This window comes from Conger conger, chromosome 5 (genome assembly GCF_963514075.1).
Source record: "Conger conger chromosome 5, fConCon1.1, whole genome shotgun sequence".
In the NCBI taxonomy this organism is placed as follows: domain Eukaryota; kingdom Metazoa; phylum Chordata; class Actinopteri; order Anguilliformes; family Congridae; genus Conger; species Conger conger.
The window spans coordinates 38,062,819-38,089,710 of NC_083764.1; the positions used below are offsets into that span (position 1 = coordinate 38,062,819).

The following is a 26,892-nucleotide window of genomic DNA, read 5'->3' on the forward strand; positions in this document are numbered from 1 at the left end:
AGCCTCATCCTGAAGTGTTCTTTCTTTTCTCAGCACCTAATTTCTTTTGGAAGCTTTTCTCTTTGTGTGTCACGGGCGCTGTGATTGGATGATGGGTTGACTGCTACTGTAAATCACTGATCAGTCAATCTGATTATTGTGATCACATAACAGGGGGAGTATACTGTAAGGCAATAACTGTGTTCTTTGGAGGGAGGTATAGGCCTACGTGCAGTCTATATCTGGCGTATGAGATAGACTGGCATGGGTTTTACAGTACGAAATGCTGACCAATGAGTTTGGATGCTCTTAGTTGTACACTTCAGAATTAATTCTGCTGCTATGATCAGCATTTACTTTTTATTCATCAGCAGCCATACATGCCAAAACCATAACACCCCACCACCATGTTTCACCGATGAGTGGGGGTGGTTCTTGGGATCTTGGGCAGTTCCTTTTAGCCTTCACGGTTTGCCTTTACCTTCACACTGATATAATCTTGATTAAATCTTGAATCTTAACTGTCTTCTGCAGACAGTTTGACACATCCACACCTGCTGCTGAAGAGTGTTTCTGATCGGTTGAACAGGTGTTTGGGGTTTTATTCATTATGGTGAGAGTTGTTTGGTCATCACCTGTAGAGGTCTACCATCACCAAATCAAAAATACATATTGTCCCAAACATTGTGGAGCATACTGTGTGAAGGGGAAGGATAAGGATGAGAAAACAATAGGCTTCCATATTGTGTGACTGTGTGAACCATACACTTATATTCAACTTCACTCAACAGAAATTGACAGACACATGTTCAGACAACCTTTTCTTTAATACAAAGTCAACATATCTAATTACACGGTGGTTAACCAATTACTGTTTGTTAGAAGTAACAATTTGAAGGCGATAGCACTTGGCCCACATACAAAGAAAAACATTTTCATGTGCACACCTGTCATTGGCTGATTTTGTATTGTTTCGGACCTTTCATTTGTTTGTCTGCTGTAGATTACTCTTCGGCAACTTCACAAGATGTTAAATTAATGGAACATGGTCATGACTTTCGAGTGAGCCTCATCGATTCTAATGTCAGTACAAAATTCTGTTCTCAGAATGTCAAAATTCTAGCACACCTGTCACCACATGAAGAACCTCTAGCAATGTAGAGACATTAGTTTCTGTTTTTGTATATCGGTCACTGGACTTGCATTCTCTAGCATGGTCCTTGTCTGCTGGAAAATTAAATCAATTGTGAATTCATTCTGCATCCTTGAAAGTATAAAGGGGGTCTTATGCACTATAAAAATATTCTAACAATGCCATACAACACAAACACAGTTTATCATAGGCAGTGATGAGAACAGAGGCATATAATGCAACCCTTTGTATTCCAGGGTAAACAAATCCTGTAGCACTTTAACAGAGTGAAACATTTCAGCCAGGCAATGCTTCCACAGCCACTGTGCACTGTGGTACACATAGCTTTTTAGGCACTCTGCACGTAGCCCTTCTAATTTTACGTGTAATTTCCGTTCAGACTATGGGGGGTGGGAACTGAATAAAGATATAGCCTGGACGTGGCCTAGGCAGTGGGAGAACCAGCTCCCCACACCTTCATCTCTAAGGTGTACTGATGAAGAGAGAGTTATTTGTGAAGTCACTGTAGATATGTCCTGCGTAATGTGTGACACGACCCTCAGCACGGCCTGTTTACCATTCACATCCTGGGGCTTTCTTCAGCTTCCGTCCCAACGTAGAACGTTATGTCTAGGTAAGCACAGCCAGGGGACCAGTTGGTTCAAAATAGAAATGAACAGTCAGTAACAAAAAAAAAGAATTAAAAAATCTATATAACTTAAGGTGAAAGGTTTCTGAAGAACACCAGCAGGTTAGCAGATAGCAGCTGATAGTTATATTTTGTATTTCAAAACAAACTGTCAAGTCCAACAGATTAAAAAAAAAAACAGTATTTGTTTATTTATAGACATTCTATCCAGGGTCATTGTTATAAAACAAACGGTTTCATGTTAGTACAGACAAATAATAAAAAGTAGAAATGAAATATAAAACAAAATCCAAAGGATAAAAAAAAACAAAAAAAAACAAAAACACTGCACTATGAATATTCAACTTGTACAGTAGAATTAGTCTATCAAATACATCATTGATAATACTCTAATTATTAATGAAATTCAATGTTTAGTAGATCAGTTAATCTAGAACTTTAAAAATGACAGGTGTACCAACACTATCACTACTATCAATAATAATATTAACAATAATTATTACAACTCTCCCTTCACTATCGGCAGTTCTACCAAGTGGTAGGAATTAAAAAGGGTTGCAGTAATGGCACTTGGCCAGACACCTCCCTTCATTGTTTCCAAAGAAACGCACAATATTTCCCAAGGTTATGAAAAGAAATAGCTAAAAAAAGAAATATTTTGTACATGATCAGTTCAAACTTCATGAGTGGTACAAAACATAAAAATATAAGCCAAATATATAGTAACATTCTGGATGATATAGATCTATATTCCGACTTTAAATATATGTTGTATGTAGGAGCATATATATTTATACAAATATATGTATATATATACATACACAAACACACATTACACTAACCTCTATACTGGAAAAATAGAATGGCTTTTAAAATAATATGAACAAATAAGCATTTGTCATGCTGATGTAAAAAATGCAAACAATATTTCTGTAAAAAAAGTCTGAGCAAAGTTAAACAACAACGAAAATAATACAACTTTAATGTTTCATGTTAACAATAACAATAAGGCTTTTTTGGAAATAAGAAAGAGACTAATCACAGCTCCATTTATGACTGTTAGTGTACATACCTATTAATATCTGTTCATCACACAAAAGCACTGCCCCCCCCAGGGAAACTCTTTTGGGGGTTAGGTATTCAGTTTATGAGTAAAGCAGACGTCAGAAAGCATATAGACACATTCATTCTGTTGCCTGGAAGAATGTTTTTGTAGGTCGGCAGTCTTCATAAACATACGGTCACCACTGCAAGTCAGACATGTTCACTTCCTAACTGGGAGAATCAGCTCCACTGTAGGCAGTTTCAGCTGACAGAATGAAAAAACCCTCCAGTTGAAAGGGGTATTTGGATGGGTGCCTCATGTTGTTTATGTTTTTTAATCGTGTCAGTTTCCATTCCAAGTCCAGGAGATCACTGGGTGGATTCGAAGTGTCAAAAATGAGCATTCCCAAACAAACTGACCATTTAAGATAAATGGTGGGTGAAGGGTCTTGTGCTGCCAAATGGTGGATCCGTTTGTGTGCGATGATGTGCTTCCAGATCGTGGACCTGTCTTTGGGGGAGAGGCCTTGTGCTGCCAAATCGTAGATCTGTTTTAGAGTGATGTGCTGCTTGCAGATTGTGAATTTGTGGGTGAGAGGCCTTGTGCTGTCAAATTATAGATCTTTTTTAGGGTGATCTTGTGCTTCCAGGACGTGGGATTCTCTCTGGGGAAAAGCCTCGTGCTGTTGAATCATCATTTTTGGGTGATGTTGTGCTTCCAGATCGTGTACCTGTCTTCGGAAGAAAGGCCTTGTGCTGCCAAATCGTACATCTGGTTTAGAGTCTTGTGCTTCCAGGTCATGGATCTGACTGTGGGTGGAAGGCCTTGTGCTGCCGAATCATAGATCTGTTTTAGGGTGATCTTGTGCTTCCAGGTCATGGATCTGACTGTGGGTGGAAGGCCTTGTGCTTCCGAATCGTAGAACTCTTTGTCGGTGGAGATCCTTGAGCTGCGAGACTGTCGATCCATCTATGGGTGCATCCAGACCATGGACCCATCTGCAGGTGGAGAACCTTGTGCTGTCTGACCACAGAGAAGCTGCCATCAGGACAGAGAGCAGTCAAACAGGAACATTGCGGTCCGTTCAATCTTTTTTTTTCTTCGAAAAGTACAGCACGTATAACTCCGCCACCCGGCTCTGAAACATTGAAATGCAGAGGTCTAGGTTGGCAGGGCCAAGATGTGAACGCTCAGCTCAACTCTCGACCCATGCGGACATCTCCGTTAATCACTGATGACTGGAATAATGTTCATGGTTCATACAGGCTAAGTGCAGACCTTCATATTTCCCCTCGGCTGTGTACCACCGCAGTGCTGCATTGCGGTACACTATCAGAAGTCTATGTCTATGTTTGGTATAGACACGATCAAAATGAAAGTAGATGTTAATATTCATAATAATGACTATCACGGTAACATATTAGCAAAGGGCGCTGGCTATCGTGGCCACATTTGTGTCTACACCACTCCAAAGTCCTGCTATCCCTTCTTTACTTCTGTCTTACAGTCACCTCTGATGGTCCACTACACACCAGACCACATAGCAGTGGCACAAAAAGTAAATAATACTAAAAACAGCATCATAAAAATAAAAAAAACATGATTATGATCTCTCAAGCTTTGTCAACCATGGAATGATGCCACATCTACATGAACCAGTGCTGACAACTCTTTTGGGTAATGCCAAGGAATGAGAAAGTGTCATGACTCTGCAGGCTGGATTTGGGGTTTGTCTTCAACAAGCCAAAAGCTGTGCTTCCCTCTCTGGTTCCTGTACTAGAGCAGCCTCAAAGTTCAGAACTCATCCATGAAAGCAAAACTGGAGTGACATTGTTGGCATGGAGTTTTGAGAAAATTAACCAGGCTTTGACACTTCTCTTCCTCGTCTAAAACAAAAGTTTTTTCTCCACTGGCACAAAGCACATCTCTTGGCTCTGTGAAACTGGACAGATGCAGATGATGCAGAGGCCCTTTGTAGTGTCACAAGGTTTGGATTTGCGAAGGTGACAGCAGCAGACTTGTGAGAGGACTGTGGACACTTCAGTCAGCCTTCGTGACCAGAACTGTGTCCACAGCAGCTACATTGAAGGGCACACATCCCAGATAGCTTGAGTACACCATAAAACTTGGAAAAATCCTCTGATCTAGAAACAGTACCTTAATATTTATTTTCCTGCTTCTCACAACCATTTTATATTTTAGTCCTTCAAGACAGCCTTGCTTGTTTTTCCTTTGTTTTTTGTTTTTAAATAGCAAAAAACTTGCTGCATTTATATTTGCAGCAGATGTTCACGAAACACTGTACTGTATCTTCCGCATCTGGACACTTGAGACCAGGTAAGCAGTCCAACACTTAAATTGTTTCCTCCTTACATCTTGAGCCACTTTTTGGTTCCTTTACCAGATAGGTCCTGAGAAGGCATGTATATTGTCTGTTTCCACTGTAATACCTTCCCACAATCCAATCAGTGTGTGAGTCCAGATAGAATGTGTCCTTGATTGCTGTTGTGTTGTTGTTTTTTTAAATAATTGAGTTCAAGTTTTCATTCAGTTTAGGTTGTTGTCATCAAAACATTCAAGCAGGTTTCCATGGCTCAGAAGACTGGGGGACAATGGAATCGGCGATGAGATGCTTATATTTATGTTGCATAGTGGTCAAAGCTTCCTAGATACTCCAGCGCAGCCTGGTAGCAAAACTGGTATTCATCCTGTACAAAAAAAACACATAATGGAAGACAGTCAACTTGGCAAGACTAGTTTTTCCACAGCTGAGAAACTGCAGTGTCTTGTAATAATGGCATTGTGAACTGTAGCAAACTGCAGTTCTGTAACAGTTTTTAAAGGACAGCTGGACCTGCAATTGTAATCAAGTCATGGCCAGAAAAAAGCATCCCCGCTTGAAGATTTAGCATTATAGTGAGCGGCGTAGCTCTTTCAATGCTGAAATTTTTTTTTTGCCTTGCAAGTTATGTATGCGTGTCTATGCTTTCATTATGGAGCGGCTTTGTACTGAGTTAAGGTTTTTAGCCTTTTGGGTAGCATGAGAGTGTGAGACAGAGCCTGAAAGAGTGTCTCTCATGCGTTGGCAACCCTGGTTACAGTGTTCATACCAGCTAGTAAACTAGCTATAGTTAGCTAGGCTATAGTTAGGCTTGTGTTTGTGATCTACCTCGATAGAAAGCCAACTAGCTGACTAGGATATTTTGGGATATGTGGTCTCAAATAGGACACATGGGCATGCTGGAAATAAAGCATGCTTTAGAAAAGTGCTGAATAAATATATTGCTTCTAACTTTAATATGAAAAATGGCCAATACACTTTACAGTGCACTACTCTAAGATCATGAATTCTCTGAGAGGTTTGAATCTTAGCGACACTCTGCCCAGTGGTGAGCACATGATGTTTGATGTACAGTATACATTATACATGGCTGTAGCATGTTGTCAGAGATCTGTGCTGATACACCTTGATGGAGAGAAAGCAGGCTGATATTGGCGTTTGGACTGATCAATTTAATTTCCTGTCTTTGCTTTCAGAAAATCCAAACATTTCACTTAAAACATAGTTTTTTTGTGATTAATAATCTACAGCACTATGCAGATTAGCTAATGGTACAATGCCACTCTGACCATGAACATACAGTCCTGAGCAGAGCTTAGCTCAGGAGAGTCAGCACTAATAATGAGTCTCTCACCTCGGTCTGGACCATGGCCGGCCTCTGTGTTCGCAGCATCTTGACGGTCTGGAAGATGTCCACCACACCCTCATAGCGCATCCTCTCCAGTACGATGCTGAGAGTGATGAACACCCCAGTCCTCCCCACGCCCGCACTGGAACAGAAGATGCACAAGTCTGTATGTCTGTATGACTTGGACCACACAAAATGGCTGCTCCGGCACATCTCAGGGTGCAGTTCGACAGGCCCCCGTTCAGCTATTGCTTTGTCCCTCAACCCATACTTTGCACCTGTCTCATGCCTGTCTTATAGATACTCTCATGGCAAACATTTACACCTGTTAACTGAGCTAGCTGGTAGTGTGAACATATTGGAGATGTATACCCTGCTGTAAAATCCAACTATGCCAGCTTGACTAGCTTATAAATTGAGCAGTCAAGCTGGTCATAAGCTGGTCGAGCTGGGTATGAGCTGGTCAACCAGCATGGCCATGCCTCTCTCATAGACTGGTAACATATTTTAACCTGTTAACAAAGCTAGCTTCAAAGCTAGGATAGTCCAAACATACAGAAGATGTACAGTATAAAGAATACATTACCAACTGGTTCTTTCCTAGCTGAAAAAATCATTTGATATGCAGTGGGAGTAGGTTAAACCTAATGCATGTATTACAACAAACACTCTATGTTGTGATACATGAACTATGACAGTTGCCTGAGCAGCAATAGTCTTGAAATTGTTTAGATGTACAACTGTAATCCTCTATAATGTGACAATACACTAACCAAGCACTTTATTAGGAACATTTTTACTTTATTGAACCTACTTATTCATGCAGTGCAATGCATACAATCATATAGATACGGGTCAGGAGCTTCAGTTAATGTTCACATCAATTATCAGAACATGGAAAAAAAGTGATCTAAATGACTTTGACTGTGGAACGATTGTTGGTGGCAGACAGGGTGGTTTGAGTATCTCAGAAACTGCTGATCTCCTGAGATTTTCAGTCTCTAGATTATTAGTCTCTAGAGTTTGCAAAGAATGATGCAAAAAAAATTTTTTTTTTTTTAATCCAGTGAGCAGCAGTTCTGCAGACAGAAACGCCTAACAGTGGTATGTAGAAAAGCATCTCTGAACACACAATGCATCATAACTAAGTGGATAGGCTACAGCAGTAGAAGTCTCAAAAATAAGTCTAATAAATACCAAATAAAGTGTTCAGTGAGTCTATATCTTTGCCACAGTCTTGTGGGGTTAGTAAGAAAGCAGTAGTCATGGACTGATGATTTACGGTCAGTACTCTCACTCACCTGCAGTGCACAGAGATGGGCCCGTCCTGGCCAAACTGTTCCTTTGTTTTGTGCACCTGCCCAATGAAGTCGATGAAGCCCTCACCGGACTTGGGCACGCCCTGCTCTGGCCAGTCCGTGAACTGGAACTGTCGCACTGTCCTGGACTGACCATCCTGATTGAGAGAGAGGACGCAAATGAGTCTTGCAGGTAAGATGGCGCTCGCCCCAAACTAATGAGCTTGCCCCAAATTTCTCAAGTTGCAGCAGCTGTTTCCACTTATGTGGTTTCCATTGTGGGAGATTAAATACCTTCCATTAAGAACTTCATGAGAAAGCAGTCAGTGACAAAGAGAGGCATCCAGTCTGGTCCTATGAGAGACTAAATGGCTTTATTTGGATGCACATGTCATTTATCCTGTAAGTCTGTCTGGTTAGACCCATTTACTGTTAAACTAATTGCTTTCCCGAGGGGTACATTTTCAATCTGTGATATAAAAAACATTAAAATACATAACATGAACTCCTGAATTCCAAACTTAGTATGTTATACATATTAATTGTTAAAATATTGGGCAGCCACAGGTGGCTTTAAAGCTTTTCATTAGGCCCAAATTTTCACCTCAAAGGAGTGCAAAGTCTATAATCATATCGAAAATCAGGACACCAATCCCCCATTGCTTTTCCCAGAGCACACATTTTAAAGATGCATTTTAAGTGAAATTCTTTTCTTCCATTTATCTCTCAAAACAAATCTTGAGTTGGATGCTATTCTTTGGAATAACATCACAGTTAAGGCGTCTTAATAATGCATGTCGTGACAAGCATCCTCTTTCAGGCTGATGTGTTGAGCGCGTTGCCTTCGAGGGCTGCGTCACCGAATCTAAGATGGATGACTGGAAGGGGAAGTCAACACAATGCGACACGCCGGGCAGACGACGGGAGAGCGGTTGGCTGGGGAAACGCGGAACAGGCTGCCGCCCACGCCCTCAACGCAAGGCCCAGCCCGGCTCCCTTTTAGCCTCTAGCACTCTCTGCATCAAACTGGCAAGAATGCCCAAGTGGGCCTTCCTATGTCAGAGCCTGCCATCACACTCGAGTAATCAACCACCGTCGTTAGTTTCCCATGGCACCGCGTGGCCATGAGGCCTTTATTCTCCCTCCCAGACAACGGTGCGTTGTTGATCTTTTCATCCCATGCACCACTAAAGAGCCTTTTTTTTCCCCTTGACAAGTAATTAAAAACATAACAAAAATGAAGAAGGTGAGAAGCAGGAAAGGGGGCGGGAGTAAAGAAACAAGGTCGTGGCCACGCGTTGATCCGAGAAACTGAAATTAACTGAACTCAACCGCTCGACTCGGTGTTGAGTAACAAAACCCGTTTTCTCAGAATAAAAGTAACAGCTGAAGTACAGAGTTCCTGTTATTCTGCACACAGCCCTCGGGCCCCGGCCATCCTCCCACTCTCTGCTTGTACAGCTTATTCAAGTCGCCTGTGATTAGAGGGCTCATCCATTCTCATTCTCCGGGAGAGCTACAAATGAAACGCTAGCTGCTCACAAAAGCAGCCAGTTTTCATCACTTAATCATCATAAGGCCTTCGCTAACATTATTGCTCTGAGCGCTTCACCTTTTTTTAGCTTGTCTGCCACTGCAATCTGCAGAAGTGCGTGCTGACCAATACCATCCGTCCTAGAGGTCGATGTGGGCAGGGCGTGGGAGGTTGCGTGCAGTAAAATGTGATAAAGCAATGAACCCCAAGTGAACTATTTTATCTAGGAAGCCTTGCTGTTTTCTTTTCCAGTGGTCTGCTTGGCTTCAATGCGAAGCTCCCAACCTGCTGTCGCTGGAGGATGATAAAGTGTATCACCGTTGCCAAGGCCACAGACAGTGGTTTTGACTGACCGCTTGCTGTTACGCTGCCCTTTGATGAACCCTCCCCAAACGCCTCAGTGCAAAATCTCTTGGTAAACAAACAAGAAATTAACTGGGGTTTCATCACACAAACCTGCAATTACACCGCATGAAACCTGCGCAATGGACTACCCCCCTTGTTCTCCTTAATCGTGTTGTGCATTGAATGTGCCAGCCACTGAACCATGCCGCTAGCATAATGCACCCGGCATTTTCTACATCTCTCTAAATAGTAAAATACTGGTTAATTTAAGCACAATATTTGCATTCATGCAATGTAATATTTGCTTTAATTATGTCATTAAGGATTTAGAGGAAATAAACAGGGAGGACGAGCTGGTATGGCACAGAGAAGTGACATATGTACAGTTATATGCTGAAGGCTGTGACACTGAGGTTGTGAAGGTAATACTCACCCTGGCGTCTGTGACCTTGAACTCTCTCAGGATGTACTGGGGCATGTTGTACTCGGCCATCGGGTCCACCACAAAGTATTGGTACCGGGCAGACCGTTCAGCTGGCCAGTACTGATGGCACTTTTCCTGTGGACACACAAACGCACGCACACACACAAACGTAAAGTGTGAGAGTGAGAAAGCCATAAGCACGCACCAAACATACTGTATACCTCCAGGGTTTTCACCTGTGAGCGAGCATTCGCTATTCTTTGCTATTGCAGACTTACAGACACACATGCCACTGCATTGTTGATTTTGAGACAAAATGAATGACTGAGATATCGTGACTAAAATTCAACCCACAGTACAACATAAAACCCTGAAAAATGAGGTCATGCTATTAAAAATACACAGGCATAAATTTTACGGCTTTGCAACAGAACAAGGAAAAGTGAACAACATCTGCAAAATAAGGCCTCAAGAGACTCACCCTGCCCATTTCTCTCAGTTTGGTCAGCATCACCACGATAGTGGAGTTGTTCTCCCAGAGCATCCTCCAGAAGTCCTCTGTGGTCTCGGCTAGTGGGCCCTGTGTGGCGATATACGCCTTCTGCTGCCTGGGGCAACGCAAACACAACACACTTAATTGCTATGGGTATTTCTTTCCTTGAACAGCTGATCCAAGATCAGTTTACCCTGACATAATACAAATCATCTGCTATAGTAAATGAAAAGATTAGAATAATTCCAGAACAGCACAGGATGTAGACAGGATATACACACACCACGCATTATGGTAAACCGCAGTGTGATCTGCTGATCACAGCGGAGATGAACACAGAGGTACGGTGGCAACAGAGCTACGGTAATAACAGATGCCATTATTTAACTAGTTTATTAACACAATCTGGAATGAATAATTAGCAAACATGGCTTTAAGTAGGGTAATCACAAACCGTAAAACTGCAGTTATAAAAGAGCACAGTTAACAAGAAAACTAGACCTGTACACCAGCTTGTTAATGCAAATATCTAATCAGCCATAAAATCATGCAGACATGATCAAGAGTTTCAGTCACAACAGTCTCTAGAGTTTATAGAGAATGGTGTGAAAAACAAAAAAACATCCAGTGAGCGGCAGTTCTGTGGCCTTCTTAATGAGAGAGGTCAGAGGGGAATGGCCAGACTGGTTCAAGCTGACAGGAAGGCGACAGTAACTCAAATGACCACGGGTTTCAACAGTGGTATGCAGAAAGGCATCTCTAAACAATACAAACCTTGAAGTGGATAGCTTACAGCAGCAGAAGACTAATAATGAAAAAATAAGTCTAATGAATACCTAATAAAGTGGTCACTGAGTGTATAATTCTAGGGTTCAGCAATAATGCTTGAAGTAAAACCAGGTGTTGGCTCAGTCATTTGTCCAATTGGGCAAGTGATGATTCAGGGCTAATTTATAATTCAGTTAAATCTCTGCTAAACTGCACTGCTAAACTAGCACAGAAGCCAAGTTGTGCATGTGAATCAGAAAAAGTTATGATATAGGCATCACGTTGGTTAATGAGACCACTGACCAATCATGAATCAGAATTTTTGTACAGGAGGCTCTTGACTGTACCGTAGTTCAAGTAGCATAGGTGATGTTAATGCTTCCGCTTTTTTCCCCACAAATTATCATTAGTCACTGTCTTTATAGACTTACCCCATGAACTGAGCTAATGTTAGTACAATAGCTAAATTAGTTCAATAGCTAACTCTTTAGTTTGTGCGTCTCCAGCAGTGACAGTGACATTGGCATTTTTATGGCAAGAAGCTAACTATCTGTCTCTATGTGTCACTACTGTAAGCTTGGGAAATAACACAACACAAATCTGTAATTAGCAACTAGCTTCGATAATAACACAACATGAATCTACAAGGAGTAATTAGGTTAGATAATAACAAAAGGCAAATCTGCAGTGAGCAATTAGCTCAGGCATTAACACAACATGAATGTGCATTAGAGCCTATGCTGACTGCAGAGGCCTCACCGTACTTGGCCGTGTAAGACCAGCAGTTCCCTCCCATGCTTACCTGTATCCATCGATGAAGCTGCCGTTGATGTAGTCTGAGCCCTCCAATCCCCGGATGGGCTGCAGGCACACACGGGTGGTCTCATATGGCATGATGTTCACCAGGCGGTTCTTAAACTTGTTGCAGGGGAGGTTGGCACTGATGAACCTGGACGTATGGGCTTTCGAGTTGGCCAGGCGCTGCGATGGAGGAGACGGAAGTCAGCTTTACCATAGTGTATCTTTGCCATAGTCTATCTTTACCATAGTGTAACAGCATATGGTGACCCGACACTGTAGCACAACATAACCTAAAGAACGTGGGTCTGCAGTGTGGTACACCATACAACCACCTTCAGTCATAGAAGACTATTGTCTACAAACTGTATGGTCTTGCTGGATTACTGCTAGTGTTCAGCCAATTATGGCTTTTTGCAGGCGAAAACATTTTCATATCAGCTTTTATGATAGTTTGTTTCCAAAACATATACTGCATCAACAAACTTCTGATTAATCTTAACTGATTCTAACTTGACCAAGGAAACCCATATGAATAAATCCAGCATGAATTCACTGCAGTTTTGCAGTAGGCAATTTGGATTCTTACCAGATTTCTCATTTTTATGTTTTTTTTAAATTCTTTTATTTTAAGTGATGTTTAATATCATCTTAGAATGATCATGTTATCATTATTGTTAAGATAGTCCCATTTTGCAAACAGTTTCATTTCATCCCCACGATCAAGGCCATATAGAGGTCTCAGCAGATAAAATGTCCTCTTTAACAAACATTAAACTTTCAGTTAAGTTTTTAATAATACATAATGACGTGCATCTCCTCCATATCTCTGGATCAGGATGAATGCGAATGGCCTCTTTAGCACAGCGTGATATACCTGCTGGAGATCTCCCAGCATCCCTGCCTGCCAATATCACCTTTGATCTCCGTCCACACCAATACCGGGAGGCGCGTGAGTCAGAAAACATATCACCCGATAGCCGCTGAGCACTTGACACCTCCTTACTCATTCAAGGTATCTCAATAATGAATTAAATGAAAACTTACTCAAAGATAACCAATGTTTCTGCCCTTTCATCTACAAGCATTTTATGCCATCCTTTGCAATAGCTCCATTCGAGTTGTCTTCCTGTTGCCGGGGCTCTTGTTAACCTTTCAATCGGCATTGGCTGTCTCTTATCTCCTTTGTCAAAAGGCTGCTTTTCCAGGCAGCTTTGGAGTTTACCTTATTAATAAATTGCACAATTTTATTCCATTTACGTTATAAAGATGCATTTCTCTAACAGACATTTTCATTGATTGATTGGATAATCGACTTGACCGGTCGATCGTTCGGCTTATCCACTTGTTTATCGGTCGACCGGCTTGCCGATTGGTCGACCGGGCCGGTTGTCTAATGCAGCGAGAGCCGCTGGGGTTGGTCACCTTGAACTCCAGCTCCATGTCGGTGACGTGCTCGCTGCTCTCCACCTGCGCCAGCTTCTGGATGTAAGAGTAGAGGCTCCTTGCCGCCACTTCCGTGTTCCCACAAGCCACCGCTTCCAGCAGCGCGTCATGGATGAAGCTGTACTGGTCCTCCGTCTGCACCATGTAGTTCCGCTGCGAGCGCATCAGCGTCACGTGCCCGTAGATGTCCACCGTCTTCTCGTGCTTGATGCGCTCCAGCATGGCGTCGATCACGATGAAGCAGCCCGTGCGGCCCACGCCAGCGCTGGAGGAAGAGGAGAAGAGGGGAAGAAAAGGAGGGAGAGGAGGTGCCGATGTTATAGGGAGAGGGGAACAAGAAGGATGGAGGGATGGAAAGCGAGGGAGAGGGAAATGAAAACATTAGTAACCTGTTATGTGAATACATGAACAACAATAAAATGTTCTGCTGGTTATGCTAATTGCTAGTTTTTTTCTCTCGACTGAAATATCGATCATTGAAATTACTCAGATTTTACAGTTTTTTTTTACAATTGCTAATAAGCATTGATTGATACCAAGTTTACCTTTTCAGAACTCTTTACACTGTTAGCACAACAGCACGCTATGTGGAGAAAACTGTGAATAATATATTCATTGCTTTCACAAAAAAATGAATTCAATGGACACAGTTTTCAAAAATCATGGCCAGGCTCTGCCACCAAAAAACACTTTTTGCAAGTGTTTGCGCACACACTATCTAAAAACTGATACACTCAAGTTCAAAACATAAAGGCATTCAAGGCATATTGAGACCTAAAATCTAATTTATTTTACTTATTTGCTAAAAAGGATATTGCTAATGAGGTAAAACAGCTTTTCATTTCAAGATTTGGCAATGGAATAATAAAATGTAATTTGTCAACAAGCTAATTTTCTACTTAAAAATAAGATCTTAATCAAAAACTAAAAGGCTTTTTGCAGTGTAGAACTGGGCGGGACAGGCATCTCCTCTGACCTGCAGTGAGTGATAATGGGGCCGGCGTCAGGGGGGTTGCAGGTCTTCACTCTCCTCAGGAAGGCCAGGAACGGGGTGGGGTATTCCGGCACGCCATGGTCGGGCCATGCGGTGAACTGGAACTGCCGGACCTCCCTCTTTTCACTGGAGCCGTTCTGGATGGGGCGGGAGGGAGAAGAAACACGGACACGGTCACCCCTTGGATTCTCAGCCGAGTCACGGGCGGCTAATCGCTCATTAGGACAATTTGTCGGAGCAAGAAGTGTTTTAATGTTACAGAAACAAGGTCCTCAGATGCACTGTCCATTAACCACAGTGAGTTTGGGTGTCACCATGGGGGGGGGGTTAAAGAGGGAGAGAAAAAAGAATGGTGAATGTTCGGTTTGAAAATTTTTGTTGAATATATATAAAACATAAAAAACATCATAAAAAAAAACACAGGGTATCTGTTCCATTAGTTTCAAATATGTGGCTTATTTGTCAGTAATTGTGGTGATTTTTGTGTTGCGTATTTACATGCAGCCCGTTTTTGTTTCCATATGTGAATTAATGTCATTATTTTCTCTGCATTATGGGCATGAGTGCACTCATGTGCCTATTGTAACAGCACTTGTGATGATCTCAAGTACATTACATTACAGTAATGACACTACATTACAAGTAGTACAGCAGTCTTAGAAAACAGTGTTTGGTATAAACCGCATATTTCAAGGAAGCCAACGGCAACCGCTGGCTAAAGAAGGGATAAATTCCAACAGTGGGAACTAATGCTTGTGTTACATCTTCCGTGGAGGGACTGCGAGAGCAAAAGACAGTAGAGAGCGATGTGTAAAAACCAGCGGGGATCCAAAATCGATGCCTGTGTCCTGTTTGTTGATTGCTTCAAATTCACATTTCTCAACCTTAGATTCAGCCACCGCATCGCGCTAACCGCGCCGCGAGGGCTACTCGACGCCAGCAGAGCGATGGGTCTGAAGACCGCCGCCCGAACGAAAAGACTTCTCTCAGCGGAAAACCTCTCCCTGCCCTGCCCTCTAGCGCGGTTTCCCTTCAGGAATCTATTACTCTACATTTACAATACAGTTCAAGCTCGGTCCTAATTTCTCCAGAAGCACCCCGGCTCCATTTTGAGTGACCCTCAATTAAAAGTGTTTTTAAGGTAACGGAAAAGGCCACTCGCAAGAGGCAGAGAGCAGAATTTGCCCCAGTTCTGGGACACGCTTTTATCCATCATTGCTTCGCACCCATGGCTACACCGTAGAAGAGGTTGAATGTCATGTCCAGCTCTTGACATAGTTGTGGTGTTGTCAGTGCAATTTAAAACCAGTCTTGAAAACCAGATATTTCTGGCCGGAAGAGAACACACCACAGTCAAATCATCGAGGAATTACAGCTACTTAACAATTACGTTTGACCAGTTCTTATATTATTATAGTGTAATATTAATAAAAATAATAGTAATAATGAGAGGCAGTAATTAGAGTAGAAACTTTGATACATTAATCATTTTCACTCCCTGCCCAGCTTGACAGAATTCTGCTTTTTTGTAAACAGCTCTTTGCACTCACTTCATAAGGTTCGCTCCCTGCATTCCCTGCAGGCAATGCGGTGAATAAACACATCACATAAATCTATTTTAATACGGCATTAAACCATCTATGAAATTCTGATAGGTAAACATTAAATTAGCCAAGAACCTAGAAGCATCAATTTTAAGGCAAAAATTGCTTTAATACCAAGGAGTCTCGAGAGCCGAACATCCTCTCCTCCTCATTAACATTTGGCATATTTTGTACTGGGTCGTCCTAAAACTTTGTGTTAGCTCATGCAAATGTGCAAAATGTACGGGCAGTGAATTGGGACTAGGCTCTGCCTCTTCTCTGAAAGGAATTTTAAAATAAATTAATAAATACGACTGGTAATTAAAAGCGAACTGGCCTAGTTCCTGATATCTCTCTCTCTTTAGACACTTTCAGCCTGACTATGAGTGGTGGCTCACAGCATAACTTTCAAAACACTTCTATAGAGCTCATTTGTTCACGATAGCTGTCACTGCGGAACATAGATCAAAGAATGCGAGTGGAGAGAAAGAATGAGAAGGGGGGAGGGAGAGAGGGAGGGTGGGACAGGGACAGGGACAAGGGAGAGAGAAGTATGAATATGTGTGTGTGTGTGTGTGTGTGTGTGTGTGTGTGTGTCCGTGTGCATGTGCGTGTGGAGGCAGAAGGTGATAGAGAGTACGAGAGGACTGAAGGTGAATACATATTTGTGCGGAGGAGATGAGTGTAGGTGAATATTTATGTGTGTGGGAGAGAGGGAGAGAAGGAGAGGGAGTGGGGGAGAGAGAGTGAGAGTGAGAGAGAGAGAGAGAGAGAGAGAGAGCAGAGGGAGCATATGATTAAAATATGACTGAATCCAGGACTGGAAAGCAAATAAGAGAGCGATGCAGCTCATGTGCAGGCAAAACCAGAATCCTTGAAAGGGGGGGGGGGGGGTGATACAGAGAAAAAAATGCTCCAGAGGCATCCACACAAGATGTTACAACATATTTAAATATATCATAGAAAAATAAATTATCATTATATATCTGTTCTACAGCCATGTTCAATGCTATATTCATTAAAGTCATGTAAACATGACTGAATAAAAAGACAACATAAAGCATTTTGTGTCACACTCAGCTGGATAGCGTCAGCACCAGGCTACTGCCTAGCCTTGCGGGCTTTCGAATGACCAGGTTTGCCAAAAGTTTGTTCTTTGCTGTACTTTGCTCTGAGCACCAAATAATTAAAAGGACATGGTTGTCTAGCCTCGCCACCCAGTTGTTTAGAAGTTCTGAAAGAGGTTGTGACCTTCAGCACTTTTTACAAAAGTGGAAAATGTCTGTATGGAAGAAAGAGCACTACTTATTTAAGTCGGGAATGAACTTGGCAGCAGCACTGTTTGCAGCTACGATCTTATAGGAAATGTACCCCCTCCCTCCTTACATAGGGGCTTTTGTACAACAGTTGCTGATAGAGCTGTATCAGCTCCGTTTATTGAGAGAGAGATATAGATAGATAGAGAGGGAGAGATATATATAGAGAAGGAGAGATATAGATAGAGTGAAAGAGAGAGGGGGTGAGAGAAGGAGAGATGTATAGATAGATAGAAAGAGAGATATATAGAGAGAGAAAGAGAGGGGGAGAGAGAGAGATTAGAGATATATAGTGAGAGAGGGGGACAGAGAGAGAGAGGGAGAGTGAGGGGGGGAGAGAGAGAGAGAGAGAGAGAGAGAGAGAGAGAGAGAGAGAGAGAGAGAGAAAATCACGGGAAAAACAGTGCATATGATTAGAATATGAAAACATCCAAGACTTGAATGCAAATAAGCTTCACAAATACCCGTAAATACATATGCTGGACGAGAGCCAGTACGAAGCCGGCTTTCAGCGCGCTGTCTCCGCACTGCAGGTTAAACGCTCAGACAGCTCTGGTTCACCTCTGGCCCGCACTTCAGAAGGGAGCCAGCGATCGAGGACAGCAGCCTCTGAGCAGGAACGGTAATGCGTTCCCATCTGTGACTGCGGGGAAGGACAGATTTTCTTCCTTTCCTGCTGCGTTGAGGGAACGGACAGAATGCCAATTATGTATGCATGGCTTTCTTTTGCTCACTTAGCTAAGTGACTCTCGTTGGCAGACGGGCATTAAAAGATGACGGGCCATGCGTGACAGAAGCGGAGCCGGGGTAGTCGGGAGGGTACGGGAAATCGTTCAGAGCAACAGAGACGCACGAGGACGGGTCATTTCCTGTTCTCGGATCCGCTCTTCTTCCATCATCGCTGTGCACGGCGTGCGAGCACGCATGTGTGTCGTGTATTTTTCAGCGGACCAGACGTGGCTGTCGCCTTCACAAAATGAGTAACGGGTAAGCCGACCCGGGTCGAATATGTAATTGTTTCGGTTTGAGATACTTTCCTGCGCTCGATTGATCCTGGTGCAACTGAGCCAACCAATAGGACCACAAAGTGGGGGTTTGCGCTTTTTGACAGTATTTCATAGGTTCCAAAGCTTTTTTTAAATTTTCGTTATTTAGTTGACACTTTTATCCTTACAGATGATTACACCAAGCAGGGGACAATGCCCCCTTGAGCAATGAGGGGTTAAGGGCCTTGCTCATGGCCCCAACAGCTGTGCAGATCGTATAGTGCCTACACCGGGGCTTGAACCACCAACCATCCAGGTCCCAGTCTTGTACCTTAGCGCCTATGCTACAACTGCCAGACAAGCTCAGTAAAGTGTAGAAAAATAATTTGAATTCAAAACAATGACGTAATTGACTGAATGTAAGAACATTTGGGTTCTCCTTCTCTTAGGAAGAGCCGCCTACCTTATGCAGAGAGAAGGTGCGCACGCTGAAGGTGGCAAGCTCGATAGTGTCCAGCAGGGTGACCTGGGTCATGCCGTAGGTCTCAGTGCCACGGCTGGGCCAGTACTGGTCACACTTTACCTGCAGGGAGGAGCCAGAGAGACAGAGACAGGCACGGTCACGGCGAGGGGTGGATCTCTCAGTGGGGGAGATGCAGTCAGGGTGGCGTCTGTTCTGTCAGGAAAGAGCTCTTCCGCTGGGTAGACAGCCCGGTTCCAGCCCACGCAGTTCTGCTGTTGGCAGGGTATGAGCGCAACCGCGTCCGCCCGTGTGTGTGGAGTGTGGAGAGCCGCAGGATGGGTGGGTGTGGGCGAAGACCATGCGTGTGTGTCCGTGTGAGATTGTGTGTGTGTGTGTGTGTGTGCGTGCGTGTGTGCGTGCGAATACGTGCATGCTTGAGTGTTTGTGTGTGAGTGTGGAGAGCGGCAGGATGGGTGGGTGTGGGCGCAGACCGTGCGTGTGTGTCCGTGTGAGATTATGTGTGTGTGTGTGTGTGTGTGTGTGTGTGTGTGTGCGTGTGTGCGTGTGTGTGTGTGTGTGTGTGTGTGCACGCGCGTGTCTACGTGAGAATACGTGCATGCTTGAGTGTGTGTGTGTGTGTGTGTGTGTGTGTGTGTGTGTGTGTGTGAGAGTGAGTGTGGAGAGCCGCAGGATGGGTGGGTGTGGGTGCAGACCGTATGTCTGTGAGATTGCGTGTGTGTGTGTGTGTATGTACTACGTGTGTGTGCATGTCTATGTGAGAATATGTGCATGCTTGAGTGTGTGTGTGTGAGTGTGTAGGTGTGTGTGTGTGTGTGTGTGTGTGAGAGTGTGTAGGTGTGTGTTTGTGTGGGGGTTTTTGAGCCGTTTCAGCGCTGCTACAGCTTGGGCTCACACACAGAGTCCCTCCTGCTGCTCTCCCTCTGCCTGTCCTCTCACACACACACACGTCTGTGGGTCTTATGGAGCCATGCGCTCAAAAGTGCATTATGTGCTTGCGGAACTATTCTACTCTACGTCATACTCCAACAGCAATGGCTGAAGGATACATAAATACATCGGTACGAGGCGTGACGCATCCAAGCCCCTTAAAAAAACTTCCCTTTATGCATAAGGCCTTGGTTTCCGGCTGGCCTGAGCCTCAGGGAAGGCTTGTCTACACCATGACGAAATGGGCCCAGCTCCAGCTCTGTCATACATACATCCACGACAGGCTGTCGGCAGGGTGCCACTGCCCTTACTTTCAAAAAACGGTTAATTCTTTCCTAATATTCTCGCTTTCATTTTCCTTTACTCTCACTAAAAAAGGCATTTCAGCTGGAATAATATCTATTTGCACTCGGTTGACCTGGATAATCCCAAATTCTGTTTTATGTCAAAGTAGGCTTCCTAAGGGCTTTATCAAAGCTGTTTCCTAATACTTCAGAACTGTTGAGATCGTATGCATGTGTGCCGTCAATTTATTAAAGTTCTTTAATCTTGAATAAACTCAGCAATTAATTGGATACTAAGAATCAGAAGCCTTAAGGTCTTTGAGTTTAGCTCTCAAAATAATTTCATATACTATATAAGCACAGTCCCGTGAAAAAGTATTTCCAATTTCTAATTTCCGCTATTATTGCATGTTTGTCACTCAGATCTTTAAACATGTAATATTACACAAAGAAAACACAAAATAAATGTTTTAAATTATTGCAAATTATTTCAATTATGTCCTTTCTGTTGTAGTCGATTAATAATATTATATATTATGACAACTATACAATGCCTGAAAGTCACAATAAATCAGTCAATCAATAAATCAAACAATGTTCAGATGAATGAAAAATATTTTCCAGCAAATGGTGAAACTGACCACAGCTAGCAATGGAACAATGGAATTCACAAGCATGCTGTTATGCATCCATTCTCCACAACCAGCTGTTGTGTTCAAATGGGTGGGCAGTGCGGTTCTGCAGTTGCTGGCCAGACCCCTCTTGCAGGCTGATTTAACATAAAAAATGTTTGAAACTAACAGGCCATTCAGCCCAACTTGGCTCATTGTCTTTTTAAATAGATTAACCAAATAAACCCATCGGCAAACAATAAAAGAACAGAACAATCAATATAGTCAATCAATAAAAACAATAAAAACCCAATAAAATTTGAAAGAATAATGCGTCCGCTCACCCGGGATTTCTCCTCCAGCCTCGTCATCATGACCACGGTGGCAGCCCTCTGCTCCCACACCATCCTCCAGAAGTCGCCGAAGGTCTCGGGCAGGGGGCCCTGCGTGGCTATGTATGCGTTCTGCTTGCGGTAGCCATCGATGTAGTTGGCATTAATGTAGTCACTGCCTATGAAGCCTGAATGCAGAAAGGGAAAAAATCAGCATGACTTACCAACGTGTGGTAACACCTGTGTGATACGGGTGTGGCAGCACCATTACAATTCACATAAAGTGACCAGCTGACCAGATATATTATCAAGGGACCAGCTGACCAGATATATTATCAAGGGACCAGCTGACCAGATATATTACCGAGTGACCAGCTGACCAGATATATTATCGAGTGACCAGCTGACCAGATATATTACCGAGTGACCAGCTGACCAGATATATTACCGAGTGACCAGCTGACCAGATATATTATCGAGTGACCAGCTGACCAGATATATTATGAAACTGGAATGAAATGGAATTATGACTTATGATCAATATCAAGGCCTTTGTTAGCCCTGATGCAAAAATGATTAATATTCAAGTATTAGAGCAAAACAAAGCACACACATAAAACAATCGAAATATACTCAAAATTACATAAAAGGGCATGTTTCAGCAGTGCTGTTAAATAAAAAATAGAGGCAGATGTGTTTAAAGAAAGGACTTCAACATTTCTATTAAAATTGTGGAGTATTTTAACATCACTTTTTGATGTTATGAGTATAAGTTATGAACATTTCAGAGTTTCAAAGACACCCTCTTCCGATGCATTCATATCTCCGAGCTTCTACTGTAGAATACAAAGGAACAGTTTATAAATAAATGATGTGACGTTATGCCTACATTACAATACAGACATCAAGTGACAGCTACTCTGACACTAATGATATTAGAGTAATAAAACAAGCTGTTCTTTTGGGGACTAAAACTCTTGGATTTTCATATTTACTCTGACTGCAAATCTATTTTGTTTTCTTTCTCAGACTCACAATACGCCTCAACGTCCCCTTGAAAACGTACAAAGTACATTTCTCCCCCAGGGTCTTTCTCCCTATTTATTTTGTTTTCTGAATTCTGCACATATTTGAGTTATGCCTGAAAATAGCAATGATACTGTTCAATCCATATCCTCTTTTTTTATACCGTTGAGGCGTACTCTATATACCCAATATCATATCTGAGCCAAGCATGAGCCTAGGCTGCTAACTCCCCAAAAAGAACTATGCTTACATACCGTATCAATTTATTACGGAATCAGGGATGACAATGGAGACATTATGAGCTCCTACATGAGACTCCTTACCCGGACAACTTCACAGGGAATAGCCCGGAATAAGAGACAGACGGAACCAAATGACGCCTTCCTCAAAAACTCAAAAACTAGCTCCTCTCATATCTTACATGACATGTCCCACAACTCTACACTACAGCCTAGGAAATCGATGGCATCCCTATGTTTGTGATAGGACAGTACTGAAGATTCAGGGGTCAGAAAACACGAAAGCTCATTAAACAACATCTTTCCCCCCGAGGTAGCGGAGATAATGAACTGTGCTTTACTGCTCTTTATTATCCTAAGCTAACATGGAGTCACTTTGGTGATTTAACAGTTAGGTGTTGATTAGGAGTCTAAAAATAACATAGGAGGGGTGGTAAGCAGCTGGCACATCGAGGCAGGCGCTAGCACGATATCCCATAAACCGAAGAGTGACTGTGCTGTTCCCGCTTCTGTCATATCAACGGCAGAAAGGATTGTTGTGTGCCTGAATCTCTCTGCTGCCGAGACTAATGGTGAAATCACTGCAGTGTAAAATGACAATTTTTGAGTTGATTAATTTATTCATGATTTTTTTTTTTTTTTTTACCATTTCCTTTCACATTATTTTTTTTTTTGCCACTGTCCACTGAGCTGTTCTCAAGTGTGAAGCTCAAAATGAATGCCTACATAAACAATCTAAATAAATAAATATTACTGAATAGAAAAGTTTGGTGAAGCTTGCTGTCTTATAACACTCAAGACTTTCAGTCGGGAAAACGATGTTCTCCATAGCCAGTGCCTCAGGTGTCTGCACCCAACACCCAAGCTCTACAAGATGAACAGTGAAAATGTACTTCACATACGCACCCCTACATTGTATTACATCTGCGATTATGACCGTAGCCCAAGACGTCTTGGAACCGGGGGATTTCCTGTTTTCCGAGGAGTTCCTTACCTTCGACAGGTGAGAGGATAACCCGCGAATGGTCGTAGGCGATGACATTAGCGTAGCGGTTCTTGGGTTTGTTGACCTCCAAGTTGGAATGCTCCCAGGTGAACTGCTGGCCAGGATCGATGGACTGTAGGAACACGCGCAAACACGTGCGCACAACATTGATTTTGCTACATCCTTACATCGTTCTCAGCGGTGGCGAGAGAAGGTATTATCAAAGGATGGAACAGCATCCAGATGGGTTTATTGGGATCACTGCTGTGAGAGGACAGTGAGAGCCAGACTTTCTCCCCTAGGGGGCCAGACCAGCCTGTCACAGGCAGAATAAATCCAGCCCCACTCTGCGTACTGTATGGGAAGTGGGAACAGATAATCCATCCCCGTGTCAGGATAATTTAGTATTCCATTACCATTCAGTACTTGCATTCAGGTGACAATGGCCTCCTGAACCGGGTATGAAGGATGGTCACATTTATGCTTTGACGGTGCAGGCAGTGGAGCTAAATAAAGCTACAAAGCATATTGCTTTTACATTCTATCAATATCCAATAAAAGAACACTGAACCTAAAGGGAGCCAATGCCAATCTGAAAATGTCCAATTACTGTTCTGTGTGCCTATATAATACGAAGCACAACATGACACAACAATTACATCTGTTTCCAGTGAGGCCAGGTATGCAGTGTCATAAAAAGTGTATTGTCCAGCACTGTGCCAGCACACATGATGTGCCTTCATTTAGAAGCGGTTGTTGCTGCCAGAATACTGATAGTAATTTGTTTTTGTTAAATTATGGCTCTACACACGTTTCAGACCCTAAACACTGATGCCAATTATGTCCCCAAAAAGAATAACACTCAGCCTTCTCTTTCCATCTACAGCACCATATGGGCTGTGAGTTTATTTTTAGTCTAAGTTCCATATGCACCAGAGATACAAAAAGATTTCCATTCGCACACCTTTGGGCGTGACACACATGCCTTTGACTGAGACTACCTTAAAATTACGAGAATTAAATTAGTTTTCCCATTTCACTGTGAGTACACACTTTTGCCGAAATCTGGGAGTAAACTTGCAGTGAGCTGAACGAATGCGGTTCAGTATATGTGTTTATGAGAGACAGAGAGATGCTGTGTGTGTAAATGAGATATTTCAACAGAATGTACTTTTCTGCAGTCGAGGCTGGCAATAAATGCAGGAAGGTTCACCTCCAGGAAAACATTCAGTTGAATGTTTCGTGTACACACCTTGCCTCTCCACCCCCCTCCTCCTTCCCCGACCATGGTAAATCATCACTCAAGGGGCCAGTAGCTCCAGGAGAGCTGCACTGGTGAGAGGTGATTCATCAAAAGAATAATAAAATGCAAAGCAGAGCCCTAATTTAAATTCTGTCTTTTATTTTTGGAAAGAGTAACTAGAACTCCGAGTCCCTGCGTTGCCTTTGCTCTCCGTGTCTCGCCTCTGTCTCTCCTTCGCCTCTTGCAAGAAGGCGGGATGCTACCGCTGTGTGGTAGCAGCAATGCAGCGAGACCGTGTTTCTGTCAACACCAAACTCGCTTTCTCTTCACAACTAACCGCACTCTCTGTAGTTCTGCTCCTCTATTTATTTACGTTTGGTGTGGTTCGGAATGTGAAACTACAGTGTAAAAAAGTTTTTTTCTAACGTGGGAGAAAAATGCTCACGTCAAGTAAATGTACGTATATGTTACGTGATAACCGTGAGGTAAACTCGCTGATTCATTTTTCAGAGCACAGCACCCAGAGCTCTATAACTAAAATGAGCATCTTCACCAACGGCTATCAGGCCACAAGGTATCAGGTTAATGCTCCCCTTCCAACTTAGTGTAATGTTAGAGTGACTAAGAGTGGCTCCTACACACCACTCCACCACTCCTCCTCCCCAACTCCACTCTTCTCCACTCTACACACCCTCACTCCACTCCAGCCCACCTCTGTCCATTCCTCCCCCAGTTCCTCACCTCGTATTCTTGCGAAAGCTTGAGGTTGTCGTTGGCCTTCAGCAACTCGGTGTGTTCTGCTAGCTCCGAAATCGGGATGGGCGGGTGATTCATCATACCTGTTCGGTGGATGGAAGGATAGAGAGAGAGAAAGAGGGAGAGAGAAGTGGGGGAATGTGTGATTTAAAAAAGCACGAGAAGTCTGGCAGGTGATAGACCGTCAAAACAAATACGAAAAGCAAGGCAACAGAGAACAAGAAGGGGGAATAAAACGGAGTCTGGTACAGTACATGGGATACATGTATGAGCAGCACCTGCAGTGAGACAGTGAGACACACACACACCCCCATGCACGCACGCACGCACACACACACGCACGCACGCACACGCACGCACGCGCACGCGCACGCACACACACACACACACAACCTGCGTGACGTATTGAGTGAGCAGTCAGCAGTCTGTGTGGCTTTAATGAGTGATATGCAGATGCAGACAGCACACAAGCAGCCAGGCCAGGGCCATTTTGTCTTTTGGCACTCCGCTTACTGAGGGGTTCAGCGCACAAACATTTTGGAACCCAGAAAGGCACTAAACATTATGTACTCACCACCCTCAACACAACACCCCATGCCAGACAGCATCGTCAAATGAGGGAAACCCTCTTTTCAGCATCAAACAAGGTCATTTTTTAACTCTGAATGCACCATTTCCAACAGCCCTAAAATACAGCATATTTTCCTGGATCCCGAGGCAGTAATTGAAATAGGTGCCACTCGCATACATTCATAACCTTTCCAGTTATCTTGCTCGGAGACAGAAAAACGCCTTTCTGATTCAAATTTACAAAGTAGTCACAGATGCGTATTATTGATAGATTATGTTTAACCAGATCTATTCTTCTGTTCCTTACACTTACGGTACACAGTTTTATAAAATAAACTGTATTTGTACTAATTATGGAATAAAAATGTCTTGCTTCACCTACAGAAGGGGGAAATATGCAAAGCGATCCAATTCAGTGATATTGCAGTTAGGCACACGATATAGACTTTCCGTCTTCTCAAACATCTGCTCTCTGACAACCAACACAACACGACATCGACAAGCAAGCTGTGCTTCGACTCAAGGGAGTCCATTTTACTTTGCTTACGGGAGTTCCGGTACAGGTACCAACAGGAGCATGAAAACAACTTATATCTAATCTCAGCAATGTTACCACACCAATATACGATTTGGAAAAGCATTAACGAGAATGCATTTTGGCACTTAAAGGCATACTATGTAGGATTTCTACCTTGAAAATATTATAAAATAACCATGCTAAAGCATGTCCATTATGTCCTACCTGTTTTTGTTGTTCTAAAATGTGTTTGGGTCGTTTCTGGGTGTGGTGCTTGTTTCTGTGTGCGGAGGGGTGGGTGTGGGGTGCGATCAGGTTTTAGCAGAGCGTATGTAGCTAGTTAGCTACAACAATGGCAAAAGTGAAGAGGCGGAAGTACATTGAAGCGAAACGACAAGCTGACTGGGCTCATTCAAAAGCCAGAGTCAACCTTGGAATT

At 43.0% G+C, this 26,892-nt stretch overlaps 1 protein-coding gene across 1 annotated transcript in view; it reads right to left on the reverse strand.

The window, feature by feature from the left end:
* Positions 1-787: 787 nt before the first annotated feature.
* LOC133128722 (receptor-type tyrosine-protein phosphatase S-like) overlaps positions 788-26,892 on the reverse strand; it is a 205,929-nt gene continuing 179,824 nt past the window's right edge. Inside the window, exons 24-35 of the mRNA XM_061242447.1 lie at positions 25,352-25,449; positions 23,377-23,500; positions 21,130-21,305; positions 18,943-19,062; positions 14,577-14,731; positions 13,580-13,865; positions 12,159-12,337; positions 10,577-10,703; positions 10,105-10,230; positions 7,796-7,950; positions 6,501-6,636; positions 788-5,513 (exon numbers count right to left, since the gene is read on the reverse strand). Of these exons, the coding sequence (XP_061098431.1) occupies positions 5,445-5,513; positions 6,501-6,636; positions 7,796-7,950; positions 10,105-10,230; positions 10,577-10,703; positions 12,159-12,337; positions 13,580-13,865; positions 14,577-14,731; positions 18,943-19,062; positions 21,130-21,305; positions 23,377-23,500; positions 25,352-25,449 (1,751 nt within the window). The 3' untranslated portion in view covers positions 788-5,444. The remainder of the gene's footprint in view (positions 5,514-6,500; positions 6,637-7,795; positions 7,951-10,104; positions 10,231-10,576; positions 10,704-12,158; positions 12,338-13,579; positions 13,866-14,576; positions 14,732-18,942; positions 19,063-21,129; positions 21,306-23,376; positions 23,501-25,351; positions 25,450-26,892) is intronic.